This window comes from Spermophilus citellus (assembly GCF_964194105.1).
Source record: "Spermophilus citellus genome assembly, chromosome: 6".
NCBI lineage: Eukaryota > Metazoa > Chordata > Mammalia > Rodentia > Sciuridae > Spermophilus > Spermophilus citellus.
The window spans coordinates 83514570-83535966 of NC_138187.1; the positions used below are offsets into that span (position 1 = coordinate 83514570).

Below are 21397 nucleotides of genomic sequence, written 5' to 3' on the forward strand. Positions count from 1 at the left end.
TTCGAGGAATTTACAAAGATGATGTCTTATTATTGTAGTTACGATGTTTATCTTCCCAGTTTGACTATGAGTTCCTGAGAGACAGAGGCTGTGGTGCACACAAAATTTCTGTTCTATCTTTGAAATGATTTAATGGATATTTGTTTATCGACTGTTCTTTGATAAGTGGGAAATGCGTGACATGAAACGTGTGTGCTGTGTGTGAGTGTACATGTGTCTACACCCATGTGTGTCTGCAACAGCACATTTAAGCAAGATTGGGCTGGACTGGAGAAGCAGCTCAGTGGTAGAGAAACTGCCTAGCATGCATGAGGCCCTGGGTTCAGTCCCCAGGATCAACAACAACAGCAACAAAAATTAGGACAAAACTCTCCAGAATGGATATATATTCTATTTTCCCACGTACAATAATTTTTCAGTTACTTTTCAGTGAAGTTTCCCAGTGGTCAATGGCATCTGCCATACATGCTATCCTTTAAGCAGACTGAACTGAGCCCCAAAAGTCTTCAACAAATACTCCCTGACCTTCCATTGTCCAATCCTGGACACCTTCCTCCATGTGGCAGTGTTCCTCTCTGCAGCTTTTCCTACCAGCAGTTGCCTATCTGATGACCACTCAGAGCTGACAGGCCCTGCTCCCAGTCCAAGACTTCAAGCCAGTAGCTGTTTGAAGAAGTACTCTGCCACCAGGTGTGGTGGCACAGACCTGTAATCCCAGTGACTTGAGAGGCTGAGACAGGAGGATGGCAAGTTGGAGGCCAGCCTCAGCACTTTAGCAAGGCCCTCAGCAATTCAGTGAAACTCTGTCTCAAATTAAAAAAATAGAAAAGGGTTGGGGATGTAGCTTAGCAGTAAAGCTTCCTTGGGTTAAGTCCCCAGTGCCAAAAAACAAAACAAAACAAAACAAACAAACAAAAACTTTGCCCAGCAGTGGGGTAGGGGGTTGTCAAAGTCATGGGAGTTCTATTCTGAGGTTCAGAAGTCATCACCTGACCCAACCCCTCATTTAGGTCACTGGGAAAGAGAGATGAAGGGATGGTCTCAGGGACATGGCAGGGCATCTGCTCAGAGCTGTGGCCTAGAAAAACAAAGCCTGCTTTGCTTCTCTTCTACTGATATTTATAGAGCATTGACAGGGGCCAAATGCTAATAATCATATAGCAGTGGATAAAACAGACTTGAGTCCTGCCCCTCCAATTCTATAGTCCAGCCTTACCTAATGGGACAAATGGAACGTCTTCTACAGTAAAGAATCTAATTGTGGTCCCACAGAGGTTAATCACAATAGCCACCATCTATTGAGCATTTGCCGTGTGCCAGGCACAGAGCTAGTCAGCATAGGTATATTGTCTCATTTAATTCACAGCTGAGAGGTAAGTTTTCCTAAATCCTCAGTTGAGGCAATAAATGCATGGGAGTTTAGACAACTTGTTCCTACCTAACAGGTAGAACAGAATTATTTTTCTCAATTGTGAATCTCCTGAGCCAAGCCATATTAACCTCTAGCTATCCAGCCAGACATGTCGCTACAAAGATAGGGGGCATATCAATCATGTTCTCTTTCCCAGCCTGACTCTGAAGCCAGGGTCATGATTTTTGTTTATGATACATTTGTAAACAGAGCAGAAAACAAGTCCATGTGACCTGCCAAAGAACAGCTCAGAGGGCCTGCAGTTATAAAATCAATGCCTAATGTTCTACCTAGTCTGCCTTCCTGAAAGACAGATGGGAGGGAAATGGCTAGGACCATTATGGTCCTGTCTGTGGGAGAGAGGGAGAGGAAAAATGAGCCTGTGCCTGTATTGAACCAAATTCCAATAGGAGCCTGTCAAACTGCTGGCATTCAGTGCTCTGTAACTGTCCGGACCTACAGAAGAAGCAGCCCCCTCCTCACAGGGTCTTAGAGGATTGGATGGATGAGGCTGGAGTTCTAATAGGTCTTGTTCCCTGGCAGGGGAGCTGGGAAATAAAGATACACGTAAGCCAGATTTCTAAGTACCTGTGAAATGTGCTTCTGAAATGCTGAAACTTATTTTTTTAAATCTTTCACATAAAATCATAGTAATGCAACAGTCCATACTGACAACGAATGGCAATCCCGAATTCTCTGCTTTAGACTACTTGGGAGGAGAGGTTCTGAAGGACAGTGAACCCATTTTTCAAGGAAAAGGTTGTGCTGCTCTCTGGGGACGGATTCCAGCTTGGCTCTCAGCACTGCAGAGTGGCGTGGTGCTGGCGTTTGGGTGAACGTTCCCCAGTGTCTGTATGTTAAAGGCGTGGACCTCATGGTGGCACTGTTGGGAGGTAGTGGGGCCCAGTGGGAGGTATTTATGTCACTGGGTGGGGTGCATCCTTGAGAGGGACTGTGGAATCCCAATCTCTTCTTCCTTTTGTTTCCCGATCATGAGGTGAGCACTTTGTTTCATTACATGCACCTCACCATTGCTATCAAGCACCAGAGGCCCAAAGCAATGGCTGCACCCAATTTTGAGACTCTCTAAAACTGTTAGCCAAAATAAACCTTTGCTCTTTGTAGGTTGATTATCTCGGGTATTTCGTTATAGTGGCAGAAAGCTGACTAGCACACATGGCTCCCTCAGCCTGGGATGTAAAGGAAAGGAGACACAGATTCAAACCCTGGCTCTTCCAAGCACTGATTGAGTGACATTGGGGAAATTATTCATCCTCTCTGAGTCTCAGCTTCTTGTATTCACGGGGACAATAGTGTCTACCTTATGTTGATAATAATAGGTAGGATATACACACATACATTAAACATCAAATGTATGTATGGTACATACACACATATATTCATAGTGTATATACATATTATTCACTATACATACACACTATATACTAATATATATAATAGGTAAAACAGACAGGCAGGAGGATGAGTGGATGAATAAAGTAGCTAGATGCAACAGATAATAGATAGATGCTAGATAGATAATAGATAGATGCTACACACACACACACACACACACACACACACACACACATACACACATATATATACACATAGACATACATACCAGGGTTTGAATCCAGGGCACTTAACCACCAAGCCAGATCCCCTGTCCTGTTTTATTTTGTATTAGAGACGGGTCTCACTGAGTTGCTTAGGGTCTCGTTAAGTTGCTGAGGCTGGGTTAGAATTTGCAATCCTCCTGCCTCAGCCTCCCGGGTTGCTGAGATTACAGGCATGTGTTACTGTGCCCAGCAGATGCTAAAGATGTAACATATAACATTATATGTTATAACATATAATGTTACATCTTCCTCAGACCTCAGGAAGTATGTCACACAGCAATCACTAATGCCCTTATCTCTGTCTTCCCTTTTCCATTCCACCAGTCCCATCAAATCCTCTTCAGGTTCCTTCAGCTAAAACATTCTGATGTAGGAGAGCAGCTGCTGAGCCGCTCTGAGAAAAAGGAGCAGATGAATCCCAAGGGACTCAGTCCCACGTCCCATGACAATCATGGCAATGAAGCAACACATTGTAAAATGTTGGACAATTCTCTATCAACAACCATCTGCCAACAACCATCCACTCTGAACTAGGTGTCTACACTGCTTCAGAAGCAAGAGTAACAGATGGTCATCATTTGTGTGCCTTGTATTGACTGCAGCGGTGGAGGGTAGCAGACCTGCTCTTCAACTTAGATCTTTTATGCCATATTTCTGAGCACTGTAAGAGTGGCCGAGCTGTCTTGAGAGCACTTTCTCAGAGGCATGTTCATGGAGAAAGCTTATACTCAGTTAGACCGAGGTGCCCCAAATGGCCGAAACAACTCAGCCCTGTATATATTGCAAACTTGATAAGCTATATAAGGCCAGCTCAGACCCAATGGGTCTCTGAAAAGCACTAGCAAAATTAACCACATCTGGGCATCCTTCCTTGGAACACTTGAGTACTTCATGTGCAGGGGCTACTGAGAGGAATTCAATGAGTGTTCATGGAGTGACTGTCTGGAACATGCACTAAGGAATCTGAGTTTCATTCATCTTACTCTGGATAATATGATCAACTTTTAAAAAATAATAAAATAAATCAGAGCTTTTAAAGCTGACATGTCTGTTGCATTTATGCACAAGGCCCCTTTAGTGAGCAAAACAGGTTTCAGTACATTATTTGGCTTTATCAAATAGAATGACCAAAGAGATCTGAGTCATTACAAAAATGCAATCTGATAATTTTGCTGACCCTCTGTTTGATCATGTGCATTCCCAGGGCTTTCTTATTGTAAACTTAGAAGAGAACCAGAGAAACTAGGAATGGTTCACAAAACTACTGACTCCAGGTTCTGTGCTGTTGATGCAAACTCAACAGATAGATGTCCCCATCATCCCCTCAGGGTGGATAATGCCCGGAAAGCTGAGGATGGGTAAGCAGATTAGGGAAAGTGGCTTTTTTTGGGGGGGGTGGGGGGTGGGGGGGACATTCCTTAAAGAAAGTCACAAATGGAACAGAGGAGAGGCTTGGGGAATGGAGGAAGGAGAGAAAGAGGAACAAAACACTTCCCCTCAGGTGAGACGTGTACCGCCCAATCCATCAGGAGTCAACTTTTTGATTCTTGCATTAGCCAAACAGATACCACCCCCAGGAAGTTCCAGGGCATTAGCAAAGGGGCCCTGGGACTCTTCCTGCAGGGCCAGGCACATCACTCAGCTCTAGTTCATTCTGAAACTGAGGACACAAGGCAGACCAAGAGGAGGGGCGAGGAGAGCTTCCCACAGCCTGGAATGCTGAGTTAGGAAACCCAGTGAAACTTTCAGCAGTGAAAATTAGTTTTCACGGGTAATGAACTTCAAACCAAAGCACCAAGGGGTGCAGATGTCCAATCTGGAGGTGATTAACACCAAGCACACACCGAGCATGCTACAGCCAGGGAGGGTTCCAAAGAGATTTCTGCATCTAGGCTTTGCCTTCTCTGTAGTTAGCTTCCTTCTCCTTCCTGGGCTTCCTTCCTTCTTTAATCTCTTTTCCATCCTTTCCTCCCCTCCTCCCTCCCTCCCTCCCTCCCTCCCTTCCAGATCTGATGGATGGGCCGCCAGCCATCTGCATGCACTAGCAATCCAGTTGGGAGATGCCACAGGCCCTGCATCTCATGGCTGAGGCCTCTTGCTGCACCTCGTGGTGACCTCTGGCTTTCCTTCTCATCTCACAGAGCACTTCGGAGACCAGCTTGAATGCAAGCCCTGGGATGCAGCGAGGAGAAGAGAAGCCAGAAAGAGCTCACAGGGCACCACAATACTTGGAGTTGCATCATGGGCTTTCTCCCACCCTCCTCCACCAGGGCTTTCTGAGTGCAGGTGCGGACTCTCTCCCCTTGCCACTCCACCTCCACTCTGTTAAGCACAGAGCCTGTTCAGCACCTGCTGCAGGGCTGCCTCCTGGAGGGCTGGCCCTTCTCCTTTCTGTGCCCTTGTTCATTCTTTTCTCTTGTCTATGCATGGTCTCCTCCCTGCTGTTGCTGATTCTCCATACCAAGTATTTAAAAGCACAACAAAAACCTCTTTTGATTCATCCATGTGCTCAATACAGAGCTGAAAGAATTAAAAATCCTGATAATTCTAAGATTATATTTTTCTGATCCTCGTGTTTCATATATCGATAGTTTGAAGCTGGCTCAACTCTTTCAAACTGTATTTTTAAAATTATGTTTCCAAATGAATGGGGCATCTTTTCTCACACACAGGAAGCACATCTTATCCACAGATAATTGGGTCGTGAGGAACAAACCGTCACTCTGGCTATGTGATGGTCTTGCAGGGACTATTTGGGGAGGGAGACTTTCCCTCCGTCTGGCTGGCTCTCTCCTGGCAGATTCCTTTCTGTCTTTCCAAATCCAGATGGCTGTCACCTGTCCTGTGAAGTCTCCCTCAGGCCCCAGGCAGTTCCTGGCTCTGTCCCAGGAGATACCACAGTGGTCTCCTCATCCTTGCTGCATGACATCAGCAAGATTGGATTGTAATTTATGTTTACTGTCAGTCGCCTCTGAGATCGGGGCAGTGATGGATTCATTTCTACAAACCCATCATATTGCCTGACATACATTAGGCTCAATAAATGTTAGTTAAGGGCCTGCATGTCAATCACCTGCCTTGCATTCTCCAGGCTGAATATCCCAAAGCATTTAGTTGCTACGTAAATGACAGTTTCCAGGAGTTGATGCTGAGATGGAAATAACAGAACAGAGGAAGTAAAATGGTTTTCCATCGGACACAGAGCCATACCATCTAGGGTCAAAAATTAATATATTTGAACCGCTCTCTTCCATCTTCTTTGTCCATGATACCCTTTCAACCCCAGGGCCTTTGCAAGGCAATGCCACAGATATTGAAGGCTGCCACTCTTCCTGAAGTCACTGGCAGGGAGTTGTTCCCACTATCTTGGGAATGCAGAATTTCTGTACTTCAACTGCACTGTTGTCAAACGTCTCCCTCACTCCTGTGCATGCTTTGCACCCGCCATTTGAAACTGGAGTATTTTGAGGAGATGGATGTAAAGCAATTGGCACAGACAACGAATCAAACCCCTTCTCTGAAGCAATAGAGTCAAGGTTATGGGCCCTAAAACAAAGCTGAAATATGGCCAAGGAGGACTTGCATCTGAGACTAAAGCTACGGGGACTCACAATCTGCAGGAGGAGTTTGGCATCCTTAGGGTCCACTCTGTACAGAGGACAGGGGGCAGCTGGGGACCTTTCTGAAAAATCCTTGTAAAGCAGACAAACTGGAATATAACGAATGACCACGATGACTAAACCTGGGAGTTACAGTCACCCACCCCTGCACAACTACAGAGGGTTAGGCTAGGACAGAAGGGAGGGGCAGAGTGGTCTTTACGGCAATATAGAGGAGGGGTGGGGGAAGCTGGTCAGACTTAGCCCCTCGATTCACTGCTGGAGAGAAATTGCCCTTGGCTGAGAAGGGCAGGCTGGAAACTAACCCAGACTTTCTGAACACACCAAGGCCACCAACTCCATCTCTCTGACTACTTGTCTAGGAATAAAACTTGTGGTGTTAACTGGTTTCTCCTGGACTAGTCCCCTGGGGGAGTGGACATGCTTGTCTGTTGACATGCATATCAAATTACCTTTCTGGGCACATACTTCATGGTGATTTAGTAATGAACACTCCAGTTTTTTTTTTAAACCTCTTTTGGGTCTAGTTGGTGTGAACCTACTCACAAGGAGTATCTGAGCAAGATGAATAAACAGATCTATTTAGTTTCTAAATTTCTAAAGCCAAAGTCCAGACAGTTGGCCCAGGGTGGGCTGAATGGGACAATGTGTCTCACCTGGCAAAGCTCACTCACATAACAAGATGGGCGCTGCCTGCCGGCAATGTCTGTTGGGTCTTTCTTATTCTTATTAACACTCCTTGTACTGATGGGAGAAACGGCCCGTGCATGCTCCAGGCTTGGGCTGGGGCCCGGTGGTTACAATGCATTCTCTTCCATGGACGCTTACTTTCTTATTTCCTCCCAGAACATATGTATTCCATAAAGAGCCAGCTGTCAACTGCTTAAAGGGATGGGGACTGCCTTAGTGAGGATCATCCTTTGTCTCAGAAAATGGCCCTAGCATGCAGATTAGTCATTTCCAGCTCCACTCTTAGGAAGCTAATGAAACTATCTACATGGGCAAAGCAACATTTATGTGACCTAGTTTCAAAAAGTGAACAATCTAAGATACCAGTGAGAAAGTAAGGGCATTGCCGTAAGTGTTCTGCCTAGAGTTTCTTCTAGGCAGAGAGGTCAGAGGTCTCATGGCCAAGTCCACTTAAGCCTGCCCAGCCTGCCTTCATGCCAGATTCAGTTGGGGAGTGGGAACCTCCTTAGGATCTTTCTCTATTTTCATATCAGCCAAGAGTCCCTGTGCATCTCTGCAGCATGTTGTAGCCCCAAGCATAATTTAGGGAAATGATCATTAAAGAATCTCCTTGAGGTTGTGAGAAAAGAGGCAGACTACTTGTTATCACAAAATCAAATTTGGCCTGGGAGCTGCTGATTCGGGTTTTGAGTATAGAAAATTATTTCCCTGGAACTCGTGCTGCTCTGGCTGAGCCAGGTCCATTACACTGTGTCCGCTATTTCTTGTAGTAGCTGAAGCTATGTGGGAAAATATTTTTATTTTTTTGGCAATTCCTAATCCCCAAAGGAAGATCCCTGGCAGGATAAGGACCCCTCCAGTGGTTTGTTTTTTTGTGTTTGTTTTTGTTTTTACAAAGGCACATCCTTGATAGGTAAAACTATCAAGGATGGAAAAACTATTTCTCTTTCCAAATGACAGATAATAGAGAAATGAGTGTGGAGGCTGAGGGAGCCAATTTAGCCAGTGTCTGCCCTGGCCAAGGGAGCAATGTTTACATAGAATGTGGAAAGGTAAAAGAATCGGTGCTCTGGCCTGTCTCAGCCACTTTTGCTGCAGTCTGGTATCTCAGTGTGATAGGCCTATCAGATGAAAATAATAGTGCTGCACTCCAAAAATCTACAGAGGCTAACCACTTTTCCATTCCAGTTCAGAGGAAGAATGAGGAGCTTGATGTGATCCCCCAGGCGTTGAGGGCTCCCCTGGGTGCTGCCTGTTGGTCTTGGCCTGCTCAGCAGTCTTGCTCACAGCTTCAGTCAATGGATAGGAATGTGAGACCAGGGATGGTGCATGGAGAAGTAGCAAGAGCCTGCGACTGTGACCCATAGTTCTACCTTTTAATTCTGGTTCAACTTGGTGCCAACTCTGCGCTGAAACCAACCCCATGCACAGCACTGCCCCACCAAGTCTTCATGAGCCCTCCAAATGCCATAGCACCCCTGCCCCTGTGCCTGCATCCCTCTCCTGCTCAGATGCTCCATCTCGCCTCTAAGCTTCTATGAGTTTTATCCAACCTTCTAGAGAGACCTTGAGTGGTACCTCCCCACCCAGAACACCCACCTGCCATGATGGTTGAACTCTGTGAAACTCTCACAGCTTGCTATGAATGTCAATCACCAGCTTCAAATTAATCATTCTCAGTGCCAACAACTAGCATTTCTAGAGTACCTTCTCTACTTCAGGCTCTGTGCTAGGTCCTAAAGACGTGAAGATGGCAAAGATGCCTCTCATCAGAGTACCAGTAACCTATATGGCCAGATGCCGGACTCACAAGTAGGTTAACGTATTGATGATGCTAAATTTGCGATTGGTGGTTCTCCATGCGCAGCGTGCTATATAGTAAAGTAAACCCAGGATTTGGCCTGTCACTCAGAGGAGTCTGAACATCTTATAGGATAAAACTGATGCCCAAAGTTCATTCACTCTCAGCTTGGGGCCCTTAGAGTTTTGCAAGGAGTCAAGAAAATCGGCTTTCCATGTTGGAGCCTGACAGTCATGAAACTGATGTGAAGGTTTTTCTGGGACAAAGTTGGTGGTGCCCAGGAAGTATGAACTTATCAAGTGGTTACTTAAAAAAAGGACAAAGAAATATAGTCTTTGCTTACTCCTATACTTGAACCCTGTCATGGTTTGCATATGAGATGTCTCCCAAAAGTTCCTGTGTTGATTTAGAAATATTCAGAGGTAGAAGGATGAGACTATGAGAGCTGTGACCTGTTCAGTGTCCCCTTGTTTAAACAGACAGACTGGGTGATAACTGTAGGCAGGTGGGGCATGGTGAGAGGAGGCAGGTCACTGTGGCTGTGCCCTGGAAGGGTGCATCTTCCTCGAGATCCCTTCCCCTTTCTCTGCTTCCCAGATGCCCTGTCCTGAGCAGTTTCTCTCTCTCATGCCCTTCTGCCATGAGGTGCCACCTCGCCTTAGGTACAGAGCAATGCAGTCGGCCTACGATGGGCTAAATCTCTGAAACTGTGAGCCAAAATAAACTTTCCCTCCTCTAAATTGTTTTTGTCAGATTTTTTTTGATCATAGCAACCCAAAGATGACTAACACAAACCCTGAAAAATATAGCACTGTATACTGCAATTGTAAGTGGAGGCGCCACTGTTGAAGTCATACCCAAGTCCATGTGCCATCCCTCCACCTCAATGTCTTCTAAACCCCACGTGTGCACATGCTCCTCAATGGGTATTTCTGACCACGGTGGCCCTCTTTCCACATTTTCGTGCCATGGCATGAATGGGAAGGTACCTGCTGCCACTCCATTTCCTGCCTGCTTCTTCACTGGCAGAAGTGTGATTTCACTCTGGAACTCTCCCTCCTCCACTCTCACTGCTTCACTTGCCAATCATGAGGATCCCATTTACTTTGCCAGTAACTGGTTTAGAAAAGGAACCAGTTAGTTCGCTCTGGCACTTGCTCTGTCTGCCTCATGAGAACACAGCAAGAAGACAGTGGTTTGCAAGCCCAGGGGAAGGTGCTCACTAGGAACTAATCTGGCCAGTCCCTTGGACTTCCCAGTCCCCAGAATGGTGAGATACGAATGTCTGTTGTTCAAACCACCACTTTATGGTATTTTGTTATAATAGCCTGAGGATGGAGACTTCATGACTTAGTTTTAAGTTGCCAATCCCAGTAATTCTAAGAAACATCAGTCAACATGCACCTCTAATAGCTGTAATAAATCTTGCCCTCAAGGCCAAGAATTCAGGGAAATAATTGTGTGTGTGTGTGTGTGCGCGCGCGCGCGCGCGCATACACATGCGTGTATCTCCCCAAGGTGAGTCTAGAGACATGGATGCTGACCTAAGTAGTGGTTCAAGGTTCAACCAGATACAAAGAAACAACCAGAAGGCCAGAAAAGGTGTTACCCCCACCCCCAGTTTCAGGGAAGATTTCTCTAGAGTATCAATATCAGCTTTGGTCCTTGGTGGGAAGGGGACCAAACCTATCATCTATTTCCTTAAGTCATGTACAGGGAAGTTGGGAGAGGCAGGACCTCTGATCAGAATTTTAGTTGAAAAATTATGGAGCCAGGGTGAATAACACAGAATGTCCAAGTCTGCTTACACAGAACCACCCTCCCTTCCAAAATGACATGCCAAACTGTGTGCACATGAGATCTGATTCGGGTCAGGGTTCGTGACTTACCAGATTCTCAAGAAGGTCTGAATACAACAGTCACTAGTGTGGCAATATGTAAAAACATGGATGTGTAACCGATGTGATTCTGCAATCTGTATGCGGGGTAAAAATGGGAGTTCATAACCCACTTGAATCAAATGTATGAAATATGATATGTCACGAGCTTTGTAATGTTTTGAACAACTAATAAAAAAAAAGAAGGTCTGTAACCCACAAAAGGAAGAAATCCCTGCAGAAGACACCGGCATGCTTTGAAAGTGCTGTGGAAGTGTAATATCTTAATTTTAGAGCTCAAAGGAAGCTGCCTTCATCTATTTCCATAAATAGGAGCCCTAGAGGCCAAGGGTATCATAATAGATAAAATTCCTCTGCAATAATGGCAAGAATGTACAGAAGCCGTCACCTGAGTCCATAGTAAACTACAAAAGCTACCTAGTAGAATGCTGTTATAGAAAGACCATTTGCTTACCAGATAATGAGGCACGGCCAATGGGCAGGGGAATGTTCCTATCATTCCAGGAGGAGAATAGGACATTACATACTGTCAGAACCTTCTGCAATCCCAATCTCCTACAGTCCTTTATTGTGTGTAGGGGGCTCTGTTTGTACCTTCCTTGGGAAGATGAGGAGGGGGATTAATTTCTATGTAATTTCAGAAACTAGTTGGCCTAAACCCACCCTAAAAGCATTTGAAAGTCACAAAATAAGTATTTGAAAGTACAAATTGCAAAAAGAAATTGCAATTATAAAATAGCTTTATGGTAGACTTAAGCAAGACAAATATAATGGTAAGAAACAAATACCTAATCCTGAAATAATTGCAACAAGTCTATGATTTAGGACTCAGTTTCCTGGGAATGGAAATAAGGCATCTAAAAAGAATTGAGGAATCCAAAGGTAAAATTCTAAATTTTCATCATGATTTTTCCTAATTGCAATTTCTTTGGAATATGTCCTACTATCTTCCTAGTGATTGGTATTCTACCTGCCCCCTCCCCCCCCAAAAAAAAAAAAAACCTAAGAGGGCATATGAAAAGATTTTCAATGTTATTAATTACTGGGGAAATATAAATCAAAACCAAAATGAGATACTAGCTCCTACTCACCAGGATAGCTATAATAGAAAAACTGGAAAGTGTAAGCATTGGCATGGACCTGGAGAAATTGGAACCTTGTACACTGCTGGTGGGAAGGTAATCGGATGTTATTGCTATAGAAACTACTAGTGGTTTCCTTGACAGCTAGACATAGAATTATCATATAATTATATTATCATATAATTCTATGACCCAGCAATTCCATTTCTAGATTTATATGCTCCAAAGAATTGAAAGCAGGGAATTGAACAGATATTTGTATAGCCATAATCACAACATAATTCTCAAGGGTCAAAAGACAGAAGCACAAATAAAAAAAAATTTTAAAAAGACAGAAGAAACTCAAATGTCCATTGATGGATAAATGGATAAGCCAAGGGCAGTAGATAGATATAGTCAAATATTAGCCTCAAAAAGGAAGGAAATTCTAAAATGCTACAACATGGATGAACCTCAAGAGCTTTAGGATAAGTGAAATAAGCCAGCCACAGAAAGACAAATACTGAATGATCCCACTTATACGAGGTCCACAGAATAGTCCAATTCATTGAGACAGAAGGTAGAGGGCAGTGGCCTGGTGCTGATGGAAAACAGAATATGGAATTACTTTTTTTTTTTTAAGACAGAGAGGAGAGAGAGAGGGAGATACAGAGAGAGAGAGAGAGAGAATATTTTTTAATATTTATTTTTCAGTTTTCGGTGGACACAACATCTTTATTTTATTTTATGTGGTGCTGAGGATCGAACCCAGCACCCCAAGCATGCCAGGCGAGTGCGTTACTGCTTGAGCCACATCCCCAGCCCTGGAATTACTTTTTAATAGAAACAATTTTAAGTGTGGAATGACAAAAAGGTTTTGAAAATGAATAGTGGCATTGAGAATCCACCTGCTGCCAGTGCACTGTACCCTTCCATGTGACCACAATGGTAAATCTGTGATATGTATATTTTATAATAATAATAATAATAATAATAATAATAATAATAAAGCTGGGGAGAGAAGCCCTGGCAGCAATCAATACTTACAAGATGTAGGCGATGACTCCGATGGACCAGCAGTCAACGGCTTTGCTGTAAGGTTTCTGGGCCAGAACTTCAGGAGCTGTGGGATGATAAAGAAGAGACACAGGCCTGATCATTTAAATGTTTGGGACTGGAGATGCTTATTAGGACTCTTTCCCCCCTGTATGTTATTCACACTGAACTCTCCATGAGTTTGAAAACTGCTTTGAGGGCTGAGGTGTAGCTCAGAGGCAGAGTATGTAGGGCCTTAGCGTAAACAAGGCCCTGGCTTTGACCCCCAGTATCAAAAAAAAAAAAAGATACTAAATATAAAAATTGAGAGTTAGGACCCATTTTATTTGTTGACTTTTCTAACTAGAAAAACAATTGAAGATGTGTGTGTGTGTGTGTGTGTGTGTGTGTGTGTGTGTGTTTGACTAGAGATGACCAATCCATCAGCAAATCCTTCCTATATAGCTATTTCATGACAGTGCCCGGCTCAGCACTAAAGCTCAGCCCAGCCTGCCATGAGAAGTTACCCTCAGTGTGGGGTCTGGAGGATGTGACTGCACCTCAAATTGACTCAAGGCAAATTTCTGGCCCTGTGTAAGTGCCCCGGGGACACAAAGGTAAAGGGCCCTGCCTCTGCCTTCGTGGACTCTCAATGAGGTTGGAGTTTGAGTGAGCTACTCATCAGTACTCTCATTTCATTTGCTCACTTTTGAAGCAGGAAAAATGCGATTGAATCTCAATTTTCTTGAACCTAAACCACCATCCCAGTAAGAGCCACCCCTCCTCAGGGCTTGGGCTCACTTGTACTATTCCTGCCCTCCCTGTTCCAGGCCGTGGGCTCCAGCCCAGAGTCAGAAACCACCCAGTGTTTAGTGACCAGCGGCATCTGGTGTGGTTGGTGCTCCGTGCATGCTTGTGCTGAGTAAATACATAGGAGACAGTGAGTCTTACAGGCAAATCAAAATCTCCTCTCCCCCCAAAGGTGTCTTTAGTACACACTTCCCAGAACAATTAAAAGGATAAAGAAAACAAAAACAGTGTTGCCCTTGTTTGGAATTGTGTGTTCTCTGAGCTTTGGCTGCATGAACCCACTAACATCCTGACCATCATTATTCCCAAATTATGGGTGATGACACAGAGCCACTGAGAAGTCAAGTAACCTGGAATACGGCTGGAAAGTGGCCTCTACATCCATTTCCTCGGAAGGTACCTAACCCCTATTAAGTACCTACCATCAGCTGGGGCCTGTGTTAATCATTCATAAATATTTTCTACTTGAATCCTTTCAAGAACTCTGAGGATCACCATGATCTGCACTTCAGAGATAAGGAAACTGAGGCACAGAGAAGCTAAGTAATTTGTCCCATGTCACATAGCTAGATACAAAAGAGTTAGAATTTGAAACCAGGTCAATCTGACCCTAGACCTGGCTCTTTTACTAGAACATACAGTTTGAGAAGAAAAGAGCTGCTTCAGTCTCTAAGAAAAGTCCTTTTGCAGAAAAACCAACAGGGAAATCCTCTCTTTCATTCTGTTGAAGATAAAAACCTTCCTAAGCAAGAATAGGAAGGTATATAAACTATTGTTTAGTGTCTCTGTTCATGAGAGACAAATAACATCCACAGATCATCCCCAAATCTAATTTTAGGTTTAAGTCCTAAATTCCTCCCAACCTCTTATCTGATTTTTTTTAAATGAGAGCATAAGAAATATAGTTGCATACCCTTTCTTGGCTATGCTCACCCTCAGTGCACTAGCAAAAGGAGGGACAGAACCATATAGTCACCAAGTGGAGAAGTAGTCCCTGGACAATTGGCCAAATTGAGGCTCCCTTGCCCTCTAACTGTTAAGAGCTTATTTCTCAGACTCTTCAGTTATGGAAATTGACAAAGGGAAGCCATTTACCACAATAAATGGCTTTCTGATTTAGAAGGTACGCTCTCTTCCTGGGCTGGCGCTTTGGTCTGAATGGCTACACTGGCACCGATGGTGCAAGAAATGTCTGAACTCTCAAGGACCTTCCAGGGCCATCCTGTGGGACAATGGAAAGCTCAGGAGAGACACAGGATACCATAAAGCACCCACTGGCCACTTTCCCCTCCTACAGAGCTGCTGCAGGTCTCAGGAGAACCCTGAGCCCATCACAGGAATCCACAGGGCTGTTAGCGAGATGGCCAGCCAGCCTGCTCTAGCTACTGACCCAGGTGTCAAATGGCACAGAGTCACAGGGAGTCAGCCCAAGGTGCAAAGCACAAAAATGTCACATACCAGGTACCCAATGGTGACAGACACACAGGAGAGCAGTGCAGAAAGGTAAGCCATGGACACTTCTGACAGCTGCTACCAGAGTATGAGCAGGGATTGGGCCCATGTCCTGAGCCTCCATGTACTGAGAGTGGACAAAAAACCATAGTCCCTGAAAAACAGGCATCTCTCCTAGGAACAGTCCATACCGGCTTCCCTATCTCCACCCTCCTGCATGGGGGGAGGCAGAAGTCTTTAAAGGAACATCCTCCTCCTGCTTGTCTATTAGAAAAAAGGACTGTACTGGCCACCATCCACACACTGGGGAAAATCAGACATCAGACATTTCACCTGGGGTTGGAACTCAGTGGCAGAGTACTTGCCTAGCGTGTGTGAGACACTGGGTTTGATTCTTAGCACTGCATATATATAAATAAAATAAAGGTCAATTCATATAAATCATTTCACCTTCAGTCTCGCAAATTCACCAACCAACATACTGTGCAGTTGTGCAAGACACAGCAAAGACTTGAAAAGCAAGTGGCTGACTTTTATGTAGCTTGGAGCTTGGATGTTACATGAGATGTTAAATAGATCCTCGCAGCCACAGACTATACTTAAGTCCTAAACTGTGAGATTCTGCTTAAATGATAAAGTTCATAACATCAAATATGTGGTTAAAAACAATTTCTGGTTTGGATCAGTAACATGGATGGATGTTAGGGGGAAAGTTCTAAGTTATGAATAAATATTAGGATAATAATATTGTGTGCAGAAATCCATGTATTTGTGCCAAACTTTTCTTGTTCTCTTTGTCGTGTTGTATCTGGGTTATGTCTACAACACAATTAAAAAAAAATATTGTTTTGATTTTTTGTTTGGGTTTTTAATTTTTTTATTTTGAGACATGACCTTGCTAAATTTCGGAGGCTGGCCTTAAACTTTGGATCCTCCTGCGTTAGTCTTCCAAGCTGCTGGTATTACAAGCGTGTGCCACGTGGCCTGGCTAACATACAATTACTTTTAAACCAATTGGCTGTGAGCAAAGTGTCTGCATTCTGGTGAGGATCTTAATTGTACTTGGAAACAAACGCAGGGGTGAAGATACAAGTGTAATGTCATGATAAAAGATAAAGCAAATAGCTTCAGAAGTAACATTCCCATCACCTTCAAATACTCTGAAAATTGAATAATGACCCATACACCAATGGCCTGAATTTGACTTGTAATGTGATTGCAGGAACCAAGTATCCTTTGGAACCCTGTTTGAGAAAGCCTACCTAGATCACTTCCAAGAGCTTCTTTTCATCTCATAAGAATTCTTAAAAAAAGATAAAATCTCAGACAATCTTCAAAACCCTGGTGATGTAATGTGCCGACCAAATCATGGTGAACTCCCAGACCTGGAAGATAGTTTTTCTTGCTCTCCTCCTGTGTTCTGGAATTGGCTCTGCTGTTTCATCCATCTGCTGAATTGGATGGGCTGTTTTGGGCGGACTGACTCCCATTTTCCTGGTTCCTTTCAGCTGCAGTGTAGCAGGCAGCACTGGGGAGTTCACGTCTCCCTCTGATCTTTTCAGAGGTCCGTTTTCATGGTGAGAACCAGTTAAACTCCTTGGTATTGTGTTATTGGTCTCACGCTGCTTGGCAAGAATTCCTCGGAAATTCTAAAATATGGCAAGCATCCACTTGACAAACTTTGGGAAGACAAATGAATTCCCAGGCCCACGAGGGGCAGAACACAGTCTATGCAGGGCCTTGGAAAATGACAAGGCTTTCTGGGCCACACTCTCACAAGGCTGCCTGGAGATGCTGACGAACTGCTTCATAAAGGAGAAATAATGTTTTCCTTTAAGAATCCTGATGTGACAGGAGGCCCTGCCAAGGACTCCCCACCAAAAGAGGGAGACTTTCAATTGGAATAACTTCACTGGAGCTCTTGACAAAGACAGTAGCTATTAAAAGGCTCCTGGTTAGTGGAGAGGCCATCAGCCAACAGGCAAAGCAGGAAAGGGCTTATGTTCCTGGCACAACCACAGTTGAAGGGACAGCCACGCCAGTGGAGAGGGGCACATGCATCCCTCCTTATGTGGATGATGTTACCAAGTCCCTAGGGGCTGTCGGGCCCCATAAAGAGACTCACCCACTTGGAGTTGTTGAAATGGACGTATGCAAAGTAAATGGCAGGTCTAACCTAAGCATAGGCTTAGGCTTGGCCAAAGCCAGCCCTTTAGACTTAGAGAGAGCGAGGCTGTGGTCGGGGAAGCTCTAAGTGACACACAGGGCATGATGGTTGGGTTCCCAAGTCCATTGGCTCAAATCCTACAACACGCTAGCCACCCGTGATTCCCAATGTGTCTTAAACACCTTTTACTGCTGTGACTCACACTGTCAAACACCAGACTTGAAGGCACTGGAGAACAGGGCCATGCTCTAATCACTGCATGTTGAGGGCTAAGCACATTCTAGTGGTTAACATGGTTAGCCACTGAACCCAATCCAGTCACCACACATGCCATTATTTCTACGGGAAGATGTTTTCCAAATTCCATAGATCAGAGCTACCAATAAATTTCACTGCACCAAATATTTTTGGTGAGTAGGTACAGGAAAAACAAAATAGAAGAAAAGAGACAAATTGATTTTTGGAAAGCCAGCCATGATCTATTGGGATATCCCTATATTAAGTAAAGGCAAAATTGACCTCTAAATATATTTGCATGACTGATGAGTTCTGACAAGAATTTGGGGCCTTAAAAGAAACAGAACTTTCCTAATTCTCTAAAAATGGATATGTTTGTCACTCTTCTTTTAAAACTCTTAAAGGGATTTCAGAATTATTAGGTTTAAAACTAATAGGCCAAGCTATTCTGTTCTATGAGTGCCCAGAACCACCTTCCTGTTTGGATCTCAGTACTATTCCTGTTGGAAACTTCCTTAGTTGACATCTGTAAATCCAAGCTCATCTCCGTGTGAACCCTGCAGCCTCAGCAGAGCATCCCCTGAGCCATCAGAGATCTCTGTGGACAGCTGCGGTACTCCTGAGTCCCCGGGCCTAACTTGGGCAATTTAGAAAACAGTAGGTTTAGAATTTTAAATAACTGGATTTACTACTGTGAGACCTGCCTCCAACCCACTTATGGAAAATTCCAGTTCGTGGGCAATGTCTTCTATAAACCAAGCTATTTTATGTGGATTTACAGGAAGCATTCTTGGTAAAGGGAAGGACTCCAGAGATTTGGGGAAGTGAAAAAAAAAAAGAATTTCTGGAAGCTTTCATTTTGTTTTTAAAAACAACTTAATTGTTGATTTTCCTTACCGAAGGGGAGAGAAGAAAACTGAGAAGGCAGAGAGCCTTCTGGGGGTGGGGCACTGTAAGCAATCTTCCTGAGTTCATAAAGTAGAAAAAGAAGTTTCCCTTTTCCTGAGCACCCAAGCACATGCCACAGAGCAGTTTCTGATGGGAGGGTGCAGGAAACCGAGAAGGCCTCACCCTGTTACTAAATTCAGGTCAAGGTGATTCATTCTCCTCTTTAGATATTTGATCTATGCTTCCTCTCAGGACTTCAAAGATGACTGGGCTGGAACACAATGAGGAGGGAGCAGCCCCAACAGGACCTGGAAAATATTTCTCCCTTTATTCAGTTATTTAACCAATAGCTAGTGAAAGGCCTCCCTGGGCCCTTCCCTGGGGTGGAGCAGCAGACCCTGGCTCCAGTCTTATAGGAAGCTCAGACAAAAACCATAGAAGTAACCAGGACCAGCTACAGCCAGGGAAGAGGCTGAGGCCAAGACAGAGGAGCCCATCTGGCAAGATGGGAGAGGTGTTTTTGATTTTTAAGTCAAATTATTCTGAATGAAACTCTAAAAGTACTGATTTTACTCTAAATAAAAACCTATGATCTCAGTTCCTGGATTGAATCAGAGGACCGAAATAAGGCGAGGCTCGGGTGCTAGTATATCTTTAAAAATTATCTGTTCATGCCTCAGTTTCCCCTCTTCGGGGGCACCTACCCTTCTGTCCTAGAGTACCTTCATGGGAATGAACTTGAGCTCAGCTGGAGAGCTGCCTGTGAGGTCTCCTCTTAAGAAATACCATTAGATACAAATTCGGAGCTAGACACTTGGGTCACAGGTGGTCTGCCAGACCTTCAGGAAGAGGTGGGAAGAAACACAACCCCCAGGCAAGTGTCATGGCACACACCTATAATCCCAGCTACTTGGGAGGCTGAGGCAGGAACATTGCAAGTTTGAGGTCAGCCTGGACAACTTGGCGAGACGCTGCCTCAAAGTAAAAAGGAAAAAGAAAGAAGAAAAGAAACACAGTTCCCTTTGCTGGTGATGAGAGACAATTGTATAAATCCAATGTCAAAACATTAGTGACACTGAAGGTCAAAGTGGTGCTTTCTTTTAAACAATAGGAGAGAAAGATGACAGTGGCCTGCTCGGAGAAGGTAATTAACAATTTTAGAGATCAAGGAGAACCAACACTAGCTTTTGTGTTGTTAGAATGTATGCAGACATACATTTCTGGGGAGAATTTGGCTTCAGGAAGAATTTTACCACCACAGGATGCAATGTTGGAAGTGCCTGGTCAGATTTGCTTCCTGGCAGTAGAACTGTCCGAAGCAGGGACATTAGAGAGAAGGAAAAATTTCCATAAAGAGGGGCTTTCCTGTGAATGCTGTAGTAAACAGCTATTGCTTCCTCCACATTTAGAGTTTGTGATGTGGATTGGGGGCAAATTGGATACAGCTGAAATACAGAGTCAATCATTCCTTATCCATGGCCTCTCCTCCACCCAGAGTCTCAGAAGAGGAGTGGAAGGTTTTTGGGACAGCTCTGATCTCTTCCTGCAGGTATAGATTCCTTTGCCGTTTCTCATTCTTCACCGACAGCTGTAATTTACTACAACTGTCTAGGTAAGGAGCAGTACTCTGATTTTCCTAGTAGCCTCTTAAATTTTACCACAGGCCTGGAAAGTCCCCATGAAAGCACTCTCCTGGTTTTGTAATTACCATGCTGATCTGAGCCGGGATTACTGTCAAATGCTACCCAAGCCAAGACGCAGCTGGTGGGTGGAAGAGTGAGGCTGAGGACTGGGAAGGGAGTGGTGGGGTTTGGGGGGAAGCTGGGATTTTGAAATGTGGGAGAGACTTGGAATCCGGTGGGCTGGAGGACATAAATGTCTAAGTAAGGCATTTCAGGGCGACGTGGCAACAAATAACTCTTCTGCACGATCCTTGCAGGTGCTCCAAGAATTCAGCCTCCCACCTGTCTGGTTTGTGACCATTAGTGATGGTTACTTTGCACTTAGGTCAATCCCGACTTTTGAAACCTGACAAGAAGCAACAATTAAAAATTAAGAAGACTCTTATAGTCATCCCAATGTTTTGGGAGGAGGAGGAGGAGGAGGAGGAGGAGGAGGAGAAGAAGAAGAAGAAGAAGAAAGGAAGGAGGAGGACGAGGAGCCACAAAATGCTGCTGACCCTCCTATCCATCACAACAAAACGGTACCAGTTCAGAAACTGTGAACTCCATCCCAACATCAAGTGTTTCGAGGAGAATCACTAAGAATAATTCTAGCAGGATAGACGGTGCTTTAGAAATGCTGTGTTGAGAAGGAAAAAAGGGGATAAAAAGGGATGTTCACAGGACTGGGGATAGCTCAGTTGGTAGAGTGCTTGCCTGAAATGCACAAGGCCCTGGGTTCAATCCCCAGCCCCCCCCCCCCAAGATGTTCCTGACAACAGAAAGTAAACCAGTCCAGTGGAGGATAGGGATGTTTTGGGAGAGAGGCAGAGGGATTGGGACTATACTGGGCAATGAAACCAACTAAATTGTGTGCATTTATAAATATATCACAATGAATCCCACTATTTTGTATAATTATAATGTACCAATAATAATTAAAAAAAGAACAGACATCAAAATTCCTACAACTCCAAAAAAGAGTGATTTAGAGGTAAGTGTGTAGCTCATGGTGGAGTCCTGGGTTTGACTGCTGGCCCCGCC

At 44.3% G+C, this 21397-nt stretch overlaps 1 protein-coding gene across 5 annotated transcripts in view; it reads right to left on the minus strand.

Moving 5' to 3' along the window:
• The window catches only part of CAMK1D (calcium/calmodulin dependent protein kinase ID), a 406117-nt gene that overhangs the window by 25718 nt on the left and 359002 nt on the right, over positions 1 to 21397 (minus strand). For all 5 annotated transcript variants that reach the window (XM_081298639.1, XM_081298641.1, XM_081298642.1 and 2 more), the window contains one exon: positions 13151 to 13226. In XM_081298639.1, coding sequence (XP_081154765.1) covers positions 13151 to 13226 — 76 coding nt within the window. The remainder of the gene's footprint in view (positions 1 to 13150; positions 13227 to 21397) is intronic.